The sequence below is a fragment of the Phyllostomus discolor genome, chromosome 1, assembly GCF_004126475.2.
Source record: "Phyllostomus discolor isolate MPI-MPIP mPhyDis1 chromosome 1, mPhyDis1.pri.v3, whole genome shotgun sequence".
NCBI classification, from domain to species: domain Eukaryota; kingdom Metazoa; phylum Chordata; class Mammalia; order Chiroptera; family Phyllostomidae; genus Phyllostomus; species Phyllostomus discolor.
In genome coordinates this window covers 186,509,748-186,525,104 of record NC_040903.2, presented here as the reverse complement: position 1 = coordinate 186,525,104, position 15,357 = coordinate 186,509,748, and the positions used below count along the sequence as shown (strand labels likewise).

Below are 15,357 nucleotides of genomic sequence, written 5' to 3'. Positions count from 1 at the left end.
TGCCTAAATTTATAGAGATTTGAATCTAAGTCTTTCTAACCCCCAGACTTGGACTTTTTCCATTACTCTGTGCTGATCTCAGGTTGCCAAAGATGTATCTTAGCTCAAAAGAGAAGCTCAGTTGTCAATTTTTCAGCTCATTTCCTCAGTGGGAAGCAAGAGGGCACCTGCGAAAGTGTGGATTTCCATACATGCAAATTGGCACTTTGCATGCAGTTCCCTACTTTCCATGTGCACAGGGGTGGGGTTGCATTTCTCCTGATACACCCTGACTTTGGTAGGCTGCTCAAGTACCCTTTATATATAACACTCATGGCGAGAGACCTAGCTTCTGGTTTCCAACCAGAAATAAGCCACATCAATGGAAAGACTGGAATGACTTATAGAATCTCCAAACAAAATATGATATAAATCATCAATATTTGTCTCTGTGCCAAGGAGAAAGTCACATGTTTTAGGGACAAACAAGAAAGCTCAGAGAACTTTCAAATCCACAGCCAATCATTGCAGATCTATCTTATAATGAACAACAGAGAAAAATCACAGAAGTTTCTTAGGCAGGATTTGGAGTCAGGGCAAAATACCAAGTGGAATAATCCCAGTTTTGTTATTAGTGATTGATGTTGACAACATTAGCCCACAAGCTAAGATTCAATTTTGTACATAAGCTTAACATACTGATTTCTTTAAAAAACAAACAGAAGATTGACTCAATATGCTTAATGACATTAAAAACTTCTGCCCTGTGAAAGACACTGTTAAGAGAATGAAAAGAGGAACAGACTAGGAGAAAATCTTTGCAAAAACACACATCTGATAAAGGGCTGCTAGCTAAAATATACGAAGAAGCATTAAAACTCAAAAGCGAGAAAACAACTCAAGACAAAAAGCAGGCAAAAGACCTGAACCTCACCAAAGAGAATACACAGATGGCAAATAAGCGTATGAAAAGATGTTCAACATCATCCGTCATTAGGGCAAGGCATATTAAAACACCAAAGTGGGACACAGCTACGCACTCATTACAATGGCAAAAAATAAAAACACAGACACCACCAAACACTGGTGAGGCTGTGGAACAGCAGCTCTCACTCACTGCTAGTGGGACTGCAAAATGGTACAGCCACTTTGGGCAGCTTCTTACAGGACTAAACATATTCTTACCATAGGATGTAGCAGTTGGGCTCTTTGATATTAACTCAAATAAGCTGGAAACTAAGTCCACACAAAAGCTTGCACAGTTTTATTCAAAATTGCCAAAATTTGGAAGCAACCCAGAGGTCCTTCATCAGGTGGATGGAAAAACAAACAGTGGTACATCCGTACAATGGAATATATTATTCAGTGATAAAAAGAAAGGAGCTATCAAGCCATGAAAAGACATGGAGGAAACTTAATTGCATTTTGCTCAGTGAAAGAAGCCAGTCCAAAAGGTTAAGATACTATATAATTCTAACTATATGACCTGTTGGAAAAGGCTCATAGCTTTCATAAAGAGTGTAAAAAGATTAGTGAGTGCCAATGCTTGCATCAAGAGTGAGCCCTAATGTAAACTATTAACTTTAGTTAATAATAATGTATCAATATTGACTCAACAAATATAATAAATATACCACACATTCAAGATGTTAATAATATGGGAAACTGGGTATTTGGGGGGGAGGTAAAGGAATATATGGGAACTCTGTACTTTCTGCAAAAATTAAAACTACACTAAAAGATAAAGCCTATTAATTTAAAAAAGCAATAGACCCAGAAATAAATAAACATAAGATTGACCTAATAAATTTCAGAGCATTTTGAGTTTGTTTCTTATTTTGATTAAAACTGCTATGGGCCCACTTTCCCCTACCCACTCCCATTTTGTTCCACTTTTCAGTTAATAATGTTTACAAAAAATGTTAACCCATACCGAGAGGATTCATCCAAGGTGCCTTCCAGAATTATACCTTAATGTATATGGAGGTAAATTATTCTTCCTAAGAAATGGGAAAATTTTCTTTCATTTTAAAGTTTGTATTTATTTTTAGAGAGCGAGGAAGAGAGGGAGGAAGAGGGAGAGAAACATCAATGTGTGGTTGCCTCTTGTGCGCCCCCAGCTGAGGACCTGGTCTGCAACCCAGGCATGTGCCCTGACTAGGAATCGAACCAGCGACCCTTCAGTTCACAGGCCAGCACACAATCCACTGAGCCACACCAGCCAGGGCTCTTTCATTTATTATTAATCCAATTAAAAACGATGACTGCTAAACTAAAATTCCCAACCAAAACTCCAAGGATGAGCAAAACAAAAGCCTGTGGAAATAAGGGGGAAAAAAGAACAATTAGAGTATTTAAACAAAAAATCTCTACTCTCTTCAATAATGTATGTTATAGCTCAAAATACATGATGACTTTATTGATGTACATAAAATAATTATAAAATGACAAATTATTTCTTAAAATAGGATTCTTAAAAGAAACAAACAAAAACCAACCTACCCCAAGTTTTTTCCATGACAGAAAATCCTCTCTGCTAAGTTTAAGATAAAACAGTCCAGGGAATACAAAAGTCAAACATGTCGATGTACTGGAACCTTTAACGGAAGGAAAAGAGAGGACTATTGCCAGGTTCACATGTGAGGCTGGATGACAATTTTACCCATTTTATTATGTGCATTTTTTGGAATAGAAAACTTACCAATTACACCAAATACATTCCTAATATCAGGAACATATACGGCACATAAAACAATGATAATATTGAGTGCTAGAGTAATCAAAAAATGATGAATCCATGAGAAGGAAAAATTGGAGAAAAACATCATCATTAAAGCTTTCCTTGCCTGTATAACATAAAAGAGAAACAGATTTAAATACAGAGAAAGGGTTGAAGCCAAAATACTAACTTAGGGAAACACATGATTGGTACCATAACCATGATATTTTTGTCCACTAAACCAACTAGATTTCGAAAATAGAACATAAACTATTATCATTAAGTGTTTATTATTCATGAATTAAGAAATATATATTTCTGTGTGAGCTTCATAAACATTATTTTGCTTTAATTCTTGAAAACATTTTCATATGCAATTTCTTTGGGCTGCATAATTTTCAAAATTATTGACAGTAATGCTGTGTGATGAAATCTCAGAGAATCGTTTTCATTAAATTCAACAGAAGAACAAAAGGTTTGAAATGAGAAAAGAAGTCATGCCATGGGAAAGAAACACCATTTACTATTTTATTTTATACTCTCTGTTTCACAGCATGCGAGTATGAAAACCAGTTCACGACACTCCCCACTGCCAAGGCGGACAGCAGGGCGGCGGGCGGCCACATCCCACAACTGTTTATGCAGCCCCTGCTGCACTCCTGGCCCGCAGTGCACGCAGGGAGGGGCGAGCAGTCCCCAAGGCCCAGTTCTTAAGGAACTCACTGTTTAGGAATTCAAGACATCCCCGCAGCAGCATTTATGCCCAAAGCCTTTGTTTCCATTTTCTCAGAAATTCTTATGATTCTTTTGTATGGCAACTAAAATGCAGAATGAAGATTTGTTCTGCCCCTTATAATTCTAGAGCAAATAAGATAGCTTGGCTAAGATTAAATTAGAATGTCTATGTGAAAATAAATTTACGATAAACCAGAAGGAGCTTATTTTTGCCAACATGACTTTTTCTCCTTCATGCACATTCTTCTGAAAACAGAAAACAGAATTAAAGGGGGGAAAACCCAAAAACCTTAGAAGAACTATAGTCTCTAAATTGGAAACAATGCTGTGGGAAAGTGTAAACCTAAACTAAAGCTCAAGAAGCACAAATTAGCTTAGTGGTTCACTGTTATTTTTGTGCTTTCATGGGGCATGCGCAAGTATGAGGTCTTTGATCAATTACTTGACAAATGAATAAGATATACAAGACTAGATGTGATTCAAACATTCCAGTCTGCAAAGAATTAGTGTTGCCACATTAGGGAGCTGCTCCACCAAGCAACAAAACCTTTATGGGTACTTACAGGGAAGTGGATTAGAGGGACTGTCAGAATCACAGCACACAGAAAGCATAACCTCACAGTCCTGACAACACCATCATGTGGCAAGTATTTACCGTAATCTTGGAGTACATCGGATGCCACTTTGTCTGTAAATTTAAAAAATAACAATAAGGATCACATTATAAACTACTAAGATGTCAGTAACAGCAAAAATTATTTTCTTTTGCACAAAGGGATCTTAACAGATTTTGGATTCACAGTCCCCATTTGATGTCTGGCCTGTTTTCTACTATGAAATACAGAGACGTTAGTTAAGTATCTTCTTAAAACCTATAATCTCTTCTTTTAATGAAACTAGAAATTGGCAGAGGCAGAACCTAAATTATGTCCAGAAAAAGTCCAGCCATTGTTATTATAACAAGAACAGTTTGCATGACATGGATATAACCTGGCAGCCAAGGAGAGTGGACTGGAATGTGCATGCATGAACAATGACGACTTCACTGTACTGGTCAGCGGGGGTGGTAGACACTGTTGAATGAGCATGTGTACTGTGTGGCCATCACATTCAAAATGAGTAAATAGAGCAATAAATCTGCATCAAATTTTGTGTTAAACTTATATATTCCTCTACAGAAACTATTCAGATGATTCAGAAGGCTTTTGGGGATGATGCAATGAGTGGAGCACAAATAAAATAGTGGCACATATGCTTCAAAGATGGTCGAGAACCTGTTGAAAGTGATCCACATTCTGGAAGGTCTACATGCAAGCAGAACACCTGAGAATGTTGAACATGTATGGGCTGCAATCAACAAAGATTGGCAATGGACTGCGAGAACTAGAAGCTGATCTGGGGATTCCAAAAACTACTGTGTCAAGATTTTGACACAAAATCTTGGCATAAAATGTGTCATGGCAAAATTAGTCCTTCAGCTTCTGCTACCAGAGAAGAATTAACATTGTGCTACAGTTGCTAATGACTTGATTGAAACTGCTACCAATGAACCAGATTTCCTCCAGAAGGCCATAACTGGAGATGATTCGGCTATGACCCGGAAATGAAGGCCCAGTCATCCCAATGGAAGTTGTCTGGTTCTCCATGCCTGAAGAAGGTGCAGAGAAGTTGTAGCAAGATCGAGACCATGTCAACTGTGATTTTTGATTGGGAAGATATTGTCTATCACAAGTATGCCCCTTCAGGCCAAACAATTAAGAAGGAGTAGTATGTCAATGTTCTTCACCAGCTGAGAAATGCAATGCGACAAAAATGGCTGCAGCTATGGGTAGCTGGTGATTGGCAGCTTCATCACAACATGCCCCCTTCACACATCATGTCTCATGCAGAATTTTTTCTGCAAAACATCAAATCACCCAGGTGACTCAGTCCCCATACACCCCATACAACTTCTGGCTTTTCCCAAAACTAAAATCACCTTTGAAAGGGAAGAGATTTCAGACCATCAATGAGATTTAAGAAAATACAATGGGGTAGCTGATGGTGATTCCAACAAAGGATTTTGCAGTGTTTTGAACAGTGGGAGAACTGTGTGAGGTCCCACAGTGCCTACTTTGAAGGGGACTGAGGTGCCATTGTCCTATGTACAATGTTTCTTGTATCTTCTTCAATAAATGGCTCTATTTTTCATAGTACATGGCTGGATACTTTCTGGACAGACCTGTATTTTAGAGCTTGTCTACAATCTGAAGATTTTGAACAGGTATGTTGTTTGTTTTGTAAAGTGTTTTCTACTACTGAATTTGGTCCATATAATAACAACATAAGGATGGTAGCTAGGCTAAAAAATATAACTAGCCCAAGACACACAACTCATAGGGGAAGAGCCAGCACAGCTGTACACCCATTTTTTTTTGGCGGGGGAGTTGCCAAAGCCAATACCTTTTCCTCAATACTACAATGTTTTCTAGAGTCTCATAGAGTTGTGCACATGTTAGCCGCTTCATCAACATCACATCTGTGGATTCATCTTACATAAAAGTTTTAGGGACCTGGCTTACTTAACAAGCCAGTATGGTAGTCAGTGACAGAGTTTATGCGCACTAACCATGCCTTGCTCTAGGGTGTTCTTCCCTTCTGACACCTTCCACACCCCAAGCCAGACAAGGAGTATTCAAGTGAGGGTACTCAAGAACAATGCAGATCACTGCCTTGCAGGGAAGGATCAATTTGTATTCGAAAGAGAATGGTGCTTGACTTCCGGCCAAGATGGAGACATAGGTAGACACACTGTGCCTCCTCGCACAACCAAAACTAAGGACAACAACAATTTAGAAACAAAAAAACAACCGAACAGAGAGAAATGAACCGAACGAAAGTCTGACAACCATTCATCCAGACCAGTAAGGAGAGGCGGAGTCAGAGACCTACGGAGAGGAGTTGAGGGGTCCTGGCAGGAAAAATCGGTGGCTGGCAGACGTGGGTGTGCAGGGCACAGGCAGCAGTTGCCGGACCCCAGATGCGCAGGGGCAGCTGACAGACCTGGTGGCAGACCCTGGGCTTGGGAGGCAATGAGCAGACCCAGTGAGGTATGCAAGGCAGCTGGGTGTCCGCAGTGACACATTCGTGCGCAGATAAACTAGACGAAAATAGGCAGCGACACAGACCGTGCAACCCAAGGACCCAGCACCAGGAAATTAAGCCCAAAAGCACCAATTGAAAACACCTGTGGGGGTTGAGACCGGGAGACTCTCCCAGCCTCACAGGAGAGCTCCTTGGGGAAACCCACAGAGTCCAAGAAAGTACATAAGCCCACCAGCCCGGAAGCCAGCACCAGAAGGGCCCAATCTGCTTGTGGGAAGCGGCAGAGGGGACTGAAGCTCTAGAGAGCGCGGAGCAGGCGCCATTGTTCCCTCTCGGACCCCGCCCCCACATACAACATCACAATCCAGTGACTGGGGTGCCCTGCCCTGGTGAACACCTAAGGCTCTGCCCCTCATATGTAACAGGGCATGACCAGACCAAAGCGGGGGGGTGGGGGGGGGGAAGATGGCTCAAACAGAATTGAAAGCCCCTGCAGCCAGTACTTTTAAGCCACCGAGAGATAGCCAACCTATCAGATGCACAGTTCAAAGCACTGGTGATCAGGATGCTAACAGAATTGGTTGATTTTGGTTGCAAATTAGATGAACAAATGAAGGCTACAATAAGTGAAATAAAGAAAAATGCACAGGGAACCGATAGTGATGGAAAGAAAACTGGGTTTCAAATCAACGGTGTGGATCAGAAGGAAGAAAGAAACAACCAAACAGAAAAGAATGAAGAAATAAGAATTCAAAAAATGAGGAGAGGCTTAGGAACCTCCAGGACATCTTTAAATGATCCAACATCCGAATTATAGGGGTACCAGAAGGGAAAGAGGAAAAACAACAAGTGGAAAGGTTATTTGAACAAATAATAAAGGAGAACTTCCCCTTTCTGGCAAAGGAAATAGACTTCCAGGAAGTCCAGGAAGCTCAGAGAGTACCAAAGAAGCTAGATCCAAGAAGGAACACACCAAGGCACATCAGAATTACATTAGCCAAGGTAAAAATGAAGGAGAGAATTCTAGAAGCAGCAAGAGATAAGGGGACAGTTACCTACAAAGGAGTTCCCATCAGACTGTCAGCTGATTTCTCAAAAGAGACCTTACAGGCAAGAAGGGGCTGCAAAGAAGTATTCCAAGTCATGAAAGGCAAGGACCTACATCCAAGATTACTCTATCCAGCTAAGCTTTCATTTAGAATAGAAGGGCAGATAAAGTGCTTCTCAGATAAGGCCCAGTTAAAGGAGTTCATCATCACCAAGCCCTTATTATATGAAATGTTAAAGGGACTTATCTAAGAAAAAGAAGATAAAAAATATGAACAGTAAAAAAAGACATCAAACTCACAGCTAGTAACAACCACACCTAAAACAAAAGCAAACTAAGCAAACAACTAGCATAGGACTAGAACCACAGAAATGGAGATCACATGGAGGGTTAGCAACAGGGGAGTGGGAGAAGGAGAGAGGGGGAAAAGGTACAGAGAATAAATAGCATAGACAGTAGGTAGAAAATAGGGGGAGGGCAAGAATAGTATGGGAAATGTAGAAACTAAAAAACTTATGACACATGAACATGAACTAAAGTGGGGGAATGTGGGTGGGAGGGGGTGGGCAGGGTGGAGGGGGTTGGAGGGGGAAAATGGGACAACTGTAATAGCATAATCAAATAAAATATATTAAAAAAAGAATGGTGCTTTTGTAATTTGAACATATATGTATTGGGAAAGATGCTTTGAGGGAAAGAAAAGAATCAAATATACCTCTGTTTTCAAGGATCTTAAAATTTAAATGGAAGATAAGATGAATACACACACACACACATAATAGTGTATAAACACAGATACACACATAAGCGGCAAAAGAAGGTGTAAACAAATAGTCATAGGGAATCCGAACAAAGAAAGGCAAGAAGGAAATCCAGGAAGGCTTGGGGAGAGTCATCATAACATAGTGGGCAGCAGATGGTAGAGGGGCTTGCGTTCTGGAATCACACAGACTAATGTTTAAATACCACTACTTAATAGCAAATTAACTTTTCAGAGTCTCTTGGCTCTTACATCTGTAAAATGGAGACAATGATATGTTGACCTGCAGAGTTACTGAGAGCATTCAGTGAGTTAACATGTGTGCGCTGACACTCAAAGACGTGGGGAGAGAGATTCTAGGAACAAGAACCAGCACGAGCAGAAGCCCCAAAGTAGCAGGGGGAATACACATCTGAGAAAATGAGTCTCCTGGAAGTGGCACAATGGCTGAAGGACAGGGTGCTGCAGTGCAAAGAGTGGGTGACAAAGCTCAACATGTGTTTAAGACCCAGCAGTGGAACTCAATCTGCTGGGCCACAGAGATGCCGTGACTTACGCAGAATAGTGTATTATGATCTGAATTAATCAAGAGGACAGATTGGGAGGAAAAGAGACCCAAAACAGGGGTAGCAGAAAGCAATGGTCATAATCACTGAAAGGTAATGAGGACCTGAACTAGACTAGTGATAATAAAAATAGGAGAGAAACGAATTGTCTAAATTACCAAAGACATACTTTACACAGTGTGGGACTATGGACTAAGTAGGAGATTCAAGTTGAATTCCAGTCCCGAATCTGTGAGACACTTGTGAGTTTTGGAGAAATATGGCAAACTATTTTGTTTCCATTTTCTGAATCATAAAAGTGAGCTATTAACACGTATTGCTTAACAACCTCATAGACTTTTTAAATGGTCTGGTTATTATGCAACATTTGTTCATTGGCCTGGCTCACCAGAGGAACACTTTATTTTCCCTCACCTTAAAACACTTTAACATCTGTAATCACAGCCCATAGCAGTAATCTAGGTACACACTTATTGGTCTCTTTAATCTGACAAAATTTAAGTATTAACTAAGCCTTGGGAGCACTGGATGAAAGAATCCCAAGCAGCTCCAGAAGCCTGAAGAACTAGATTTATTACATATTCAAGATATCTGTTACATGTCCATTTGCTACTTTCCCAGGATTATAACCTTCCTTCTGAGCCAGGCAGTTCTGTGTTCTTTGCTGAGCTTTACCATATGTATGGAATGGAGTACCACACACTGCACTGGATTCAGACGATGAATCTCATTAAGGACCTGAAGGTGATCTCTGCAAGTTGTGCATGCTACTGAGGTCAGGAGGCTGTCCTGTTTAACACCCATCGTCAACTGGGTATGAAGTTTACAAAGATGACCACAGAGCAGTGGAGAGACCACTGGGTCAGTATTCAGGAGGCCTGCCACTAATTGTGTGACAGGTCCCCTCACCTCTTTGGGCTTTAGTTGTTCATCTATTCATTGAGTTGAAGCCTTAACTTGTGATGGGCCCTTTTGATTAAGGTTTCAGGATCAATTAGCAATTTATTTCCATAAGACTGAAAGTTACTGTTGTCCAGATAGAAATATGCCATAAAATATTTTCCCTGGTTACTATTAACAGACCAAAAACAAAACATTGTGAACAGCAAATCAGTATCTGAATCTTCTGTCTTTGGAGAATTACCCTCCCTCCCTCCCTCCCTCCCTTTTCTCTCTCTCTCTCTCTCCCCTTCCTTCCTTCCTCCCTTCCTCCCTTCCCTCCTTCCGTCCTTCCTTTTTCTTTCTATCACCTACCTATATACCTACCTACCCACCTTCCTACCAGGGATTTTTCTTACATGTATATTTCTCCACTACATAAAATGTGGATACGTTGAAGAATCTGCATTGACAGAGAAGGATTAAGTTAGAAACAACATATACTTGATAATCAGGAAAATCCCTGTGTAGTAAATAATATTCAGCCTCTGTTTTCAAGCATCAGTACATAGATAGATGGATGGATAAATAATACAGACTGAGATAGATAGATAGATAGATAGAGATAGGTAGATCAATCAATCTTAAGTGAGCCAAGTTTTTCCAAAAGTCCAATTTGACAAAAAACTGGAATGAAGGAAATCTGGATTCTATAACATATTTTCCTGAGGAGGAAGCATTGACTTTGGAGACAGTCAGAATTACATTCAAATCCCAACTTATTATTCATTAGCTGGCCAAATTACTCAACCTATATGAACCTATACCTTGCACTTACATAATAAATGTTAGCTCAGTAAAGGTATTAGTGTCCATCTTTCCTCCACTTCCCTTTCCATTTACTACAGCTCCTAAGCATCTTGTGGTAATTTGTGTATCTATTTCTCAGCTATCCTGGAGACTGGTGGGCCTTTTGACATTTCTTCTAGATAGCTCTATTTATCCATAGGGAGAAGAAGAAGGCCCATTTTTTGGACTTTCTTTCAATGCTAAAGATCCCTAAGTATAATAGTGTTTGTGCTAGGTGACAATTTTAATTTAGAAAAATATACAACTACTCTGCTATACTACGTTTTAGCTGAACCCCGACAGCAGCCCTGCTATCCTAGCTTACTGATATGAAAAAGTCTTACTGAGCTCAAGTCTGGACAAAGACGAACCAATGCAACAAAATAAAAAATAGGGCTTATGTATTTCAACAATTCTGTTTCGTTAGCAATGATCAAAAAGCTTAACAATCTGTTTCAACTTTCTTAGTGGTATATCCTGCAGGGTCCCATGTCCATGCTGGAAACAGCGCTCTTCCTGATGATGTGCACAGACGGCTACCACTCTGATCCTGCATCAGTGCCAAAGTGCACGAGCAGGCTTAGATTAATGAATGAGCTTTACTATTGTGGAAAATGCACAGAGATAGCAAGAAAAGGACTCTGTAGAGCAATTACAATTTTCTCACACACTGAAAACTCCAAGACAAAACAACATGTACTGAATAGTTACCATATTAAATTAAATTTCATTAAGGATAGTAAGAAGTATAGTACTAAGGCACAGAGACCTGTAATTATACAATAATTACAATCATAATGATAATAATAATATCACACCATCAGCAGTAGCTCTCCCTTTGGGAAGACTGCTATGTGCCAGATATTGTCACAGGCATTTTAGATATAACTCACTACCTCCTCGGTACAACTCAATGCAACTATCTCAGACTAGGGGATGAAGATACTGTAAGGTGAAGTATCCTGTTCAGCCGCGTTTGTTGGATTTCAAAATCCACTCTTAGGTAGCTATGCAAGTAGATGCTTTCCAAACACTCGTCAGATGTGGACACACTCTGAGGGATAAGCAAAGCCCCACTGCACGTTATCATGGATGGCTAAAACCTGAAACGGGCACACGGCCACCAACTGTGAAATCAGAGTCATAACAGCTGACTACCCCCAAAGTCGTCACAGCTATTTACTTGGAGAGTTGTTATAAAAGCATTCATAAACTGAAAAGTGTGCTGAACAGTTTGACAAACTGAGGGTAACTTGTTATAATGTGTTCGTTTGCAAAATAAACAAGTGTGTTTGCAAATTAAGCAAGAGAGCTTACAGGTTTTTTTTTTATCTTGTTCTAGACTTTTAAGTTTTACCTTCCTTCGAGGTTCTTATGAGGTAAAAATAGTATATCAGGCAGACAATTTTTCAAAAATAAATAAAAATATTTACTTTCATGTTACGAATATAAAAGAACGCACGCTGTTGCGTCGTGCGAACGGAGACTGAAGGCAGACACCCCCGACACGTACGCGAGCGCACAGCTGTGGTTCTGTGAAGCCCGTTCCTTCCCAAGTTGTTTTCCCGCCTTTAGCATTCTCCCAAACTGCAGGGCCAGAGTCTGATATAGTGAACGTAAGATTTATTCTGAAATCTTTTTTTAAAATGAAATCATTACTGCACATTTTTTTCTTCTATAAAGACATCAATGTCCCTGAGACTGAGATTTTATTCAGGTGTTTAGGAATATTTTCATAAACGTTATTAATCTTGAGCTTGATCTACCTTTATAAGAGACAGAAAATCAATTCTTTAAGGCCCACAGAGCCACCACAGTATTGTAGTGGATTCTGGCAGCCTGAGCAAATTAACTCACTAGGACAGGCAGAAACAAAGTCCATATCCAAGTGTGAGCTCGACTACAGAACAATTATTTTGACACCTGTAATTAAATGATATACTTACCATAAAAAGTGAGGTACCCAAAGAGTGCCAATATAAAATAAATGAGAAAACTTAAAGCAATTGCTGTATTGGTTACATTCTGCATTCTTTTCTTTGACGGGCTAAAAGACAAAAATGGCAAAAGCAGAGTCAGTGATCTGGCTTGTATCTACAGAAATAAGTATCTCCCAAGCTAGTCAAAAGCATTCTTTAAATATTCAAGACCTAGTCCATTAATAATTGTACACCAGAATTCCTGATGTGAAATTACTGCACAAAGATTACGCTTTCAGGGAACATTCTCAATTTGCACAGAACTAACTTGCAGTTGTTTCATGTTGTTTTAAACTAACACTTAGTTTAAATACAGTGAAGGGAGGGAAGAATTCATAAAGGAGAAGCTTGTCATTCAATCTGAACGTCCTAGAAGTAAAAACACATACTTAGTACATTTCAAATATTCCAGGATTCTGTGGTACCTTTGAAGCTCACAGTATATGGGCAATATCAAGGTATGGCAGAGAAACAAAAACGCCGTGGTTGGTAAGGCATAAACACTCTGAAAAAAATTTAGAAGAGAAGATTATTAAATGCCACTCTGTTGAAACCACTACTTCATGTGACAATAGCTCAGTTCTTCAAAAAAAAAAAAAACAATCAGTTTGGTAAACTTATTTCATTTTTCATAAACCATCTCTATAAAATAAGGTTTTTGTTTTTTTAAAGAGATACGATTATGGTCACCAGCCAGTCTTTACTTGGTAGAAAGAAGGGTTGCCTACACTGGCCAGGTATTTCTTGGCTGGCTGCTGTACCACGTTACTTTCACTATGATCACTGCTGCTTGCACGTTATTTGGGTAAGGTAAAAAACAATTTAGGTGTGATAAATAAATAATACTTGGGTGAGATTCAAAATAATAACATTTTAGAAATAATCTCTTTATAAATCTCAGTCTTTCCTAATGTATACATTAGGAAACTTAAATACATCTTACCTTCTAAGCAGAAATAATCATTAATGCTTTTGAACCTGCTTTCTTTTCACAAACTCAATCCAAGGTAGTATCACCAATTTAATCCAAGGGAACACTGATAATATTAATCACATCTTAGCATCTTTGCCTAGGTTCTCTTTCAACAGGAATGAACATGATTTATTCTAGACTTCAAATACTTAGAGATCCACTGGAACACATTAACATAACTTTTTAAAATTAGAATATTTAAGAGCGAGATTTACAAAGCAAACAAAATTTACCATCTAAATGAACACAGTGTCTCTACAAAATGCATCATGATGATTTACTTCCTTTTTACTACTGTAAAAAAAAAAATTCCCCTTACTAACTTTAGGTTCTTCAGCGAAAGAAGTTCCAGATGACTGAAGACCTATCTTGGGACATAATGCCTCTCAAATATGTGAAGCGTACTGGGAGGAAGGAAAGCTGTAGTGTTTCCTGAGGCTGGATTAGGGGAATGAGACTTTAATTCACAAATTCCCTTTCATATATTGCTCAATTTCCTGGCTTGTCAATTACCCTACCTAGATCTTTAAGGCACATGGAGGCCTTTACCATATAAAAGATGTGGTAGACCTCCCTTGTGGAACCAGAGAGATATTTCTCATGAAAAACTGCAGATAAAAAGGAATACTCTGCACGGGCGTGTTACTGCACCAATGTGCTACACTACTAGAGCTGTGCCTGAGTGGAGGGGATTCTAGTCTCTGGAACCCTGCATTTCAGCAGAACCCCGAAGTGTAGATGAACAGACTTGCAGCAATGGGGAAGACGTGTAGCTCTTCCAGAAAGGTAGACAGCGCCCGCACCACAGTTGGATCTCTGTTGATGCGCAGGGGCTCTCGCAGGCGTTTTCAGTGTCCTAGGGCTCTCCATGAAGGCTACGGGACTCGTTCCTTTAGTCTCCCCATTTAAGGCATCATAAATTTCAACTTTGGAATGTCTGCCAGAAGACATACTGGCAGTGCTCAGCTGCTGGTCCAATGATGAGGCTGTTTAGCTACAGACCAAGGTTCTACTCACAAGGGAGGAGTTTTTGATATAATTGGCTATTTAGCTTTACAAGTCCAGAGGGCAACAGGAAGTCTGTATCCACAGAGGACCTTATTGGCCAGACCAGACATTTAGTAAATCTGTTCTTTTAGGCAGTTGCCCATTTAAAACAGGCTTCATTTAAAGGCATGCCAAAAAAAAGGTGGCTGTTTCATAATAGGCCACCCTGTGTTAAATAATATTATTCTTCTGGTAGGCAACCCTATACTTAGCACTTTCATGAAAATTAATTAGTTACAGGTACAAAGACCTAAGAGACCCTGTTACACAAATCTCTTAAAACTTGAAATGTGAAAAATCAACCAAAAGTATCTGTTAATAACTTACACACCTCTTTGGAGAAATGAAAGAGCTTTGGTTTACAATCATCTGTAGCATTTGAAATCTGTTTAAGAGGATTGAGGGGAAAAGGAGAAACCAACAGTCATTAAAAGTCAGAATACATCAACAAACATGATGAATTTATGATTACGAGGCTTTCAAATAAAAATATTTCAAAACAAAGTTCCAAAATGCAATATAGTCATTACTTTTCCACTTATTGGGGAAAAAAGACATTCATCTGATTTTTTTTCCTTTTTAGCTTAAAGTTAAAAAAAGGAACTGAAAAGAAAATATAAACTATTACCTGAAAGTATTGCTCCATACAATTTAATGTCAGAGGACAAGGAATGGACCATTTTTTAATTACTATCTGTAAGAATAGGTAAAATCAACACTCAGATTATTTCTCATAGAA

At 39.3% G+C, this 15,357-nt stretch overlaps 1 protein-coding gene across 6 annotated transcripts in view; it reads right to left on the bottom strand.

Moving 5' to 3' along the window:
• Positions 1-2,136: 2,136 nt before the first annotated feature.
• Positions 2,137-15,357, bottom strand: part of SLC38A6 (solute carrier family 38 member 6) — a 64,094-nt gene continuing 50,873 nt past the window's right edge. For 4 of the 6 annotated variants that reach the window (XM_036010745.1, XM_036010722.1, XM_036010739.1 and 1 more), the window contains 8 exons: positions 15,247-15,312; positions 14,950-15,003; positions 12,988-13,103; positions 12,566-12,666; positions 3,997-4,121; positions 2,681-2,825; positions 2,482-2,576; positions 2,137-2,295 (listed from right to left, as the gene is read on the bottom strand). In XM_036010745.1, coding sequence (XP_035866638.1) covers positions 2,212-2,295; positions 2,482-2,576; positions 2,681-2,825; positions 3,997-4,121; positions 12,566-12,666; positions 12,988-13,103; positions 14,950-15,003; positions 15,247-15,312 — 786 coding nt within the window. In that variant the 3' untranslated portion in view covers positions 2,137-2,211. The remainder of the gene's footprint in view (positions 2,296-2,481; positions 2,577-2,680; positions 2,826-3,996; positions 4,122-12,565; positions 12,667-12,987; positions 13,104-14,949; positions 15,004-15,246; positions 15,313-15,357) is intronic. The other 2 variants (XM_036010726.1, XM_036010730.1) reach the window with 2 other exon arrangements.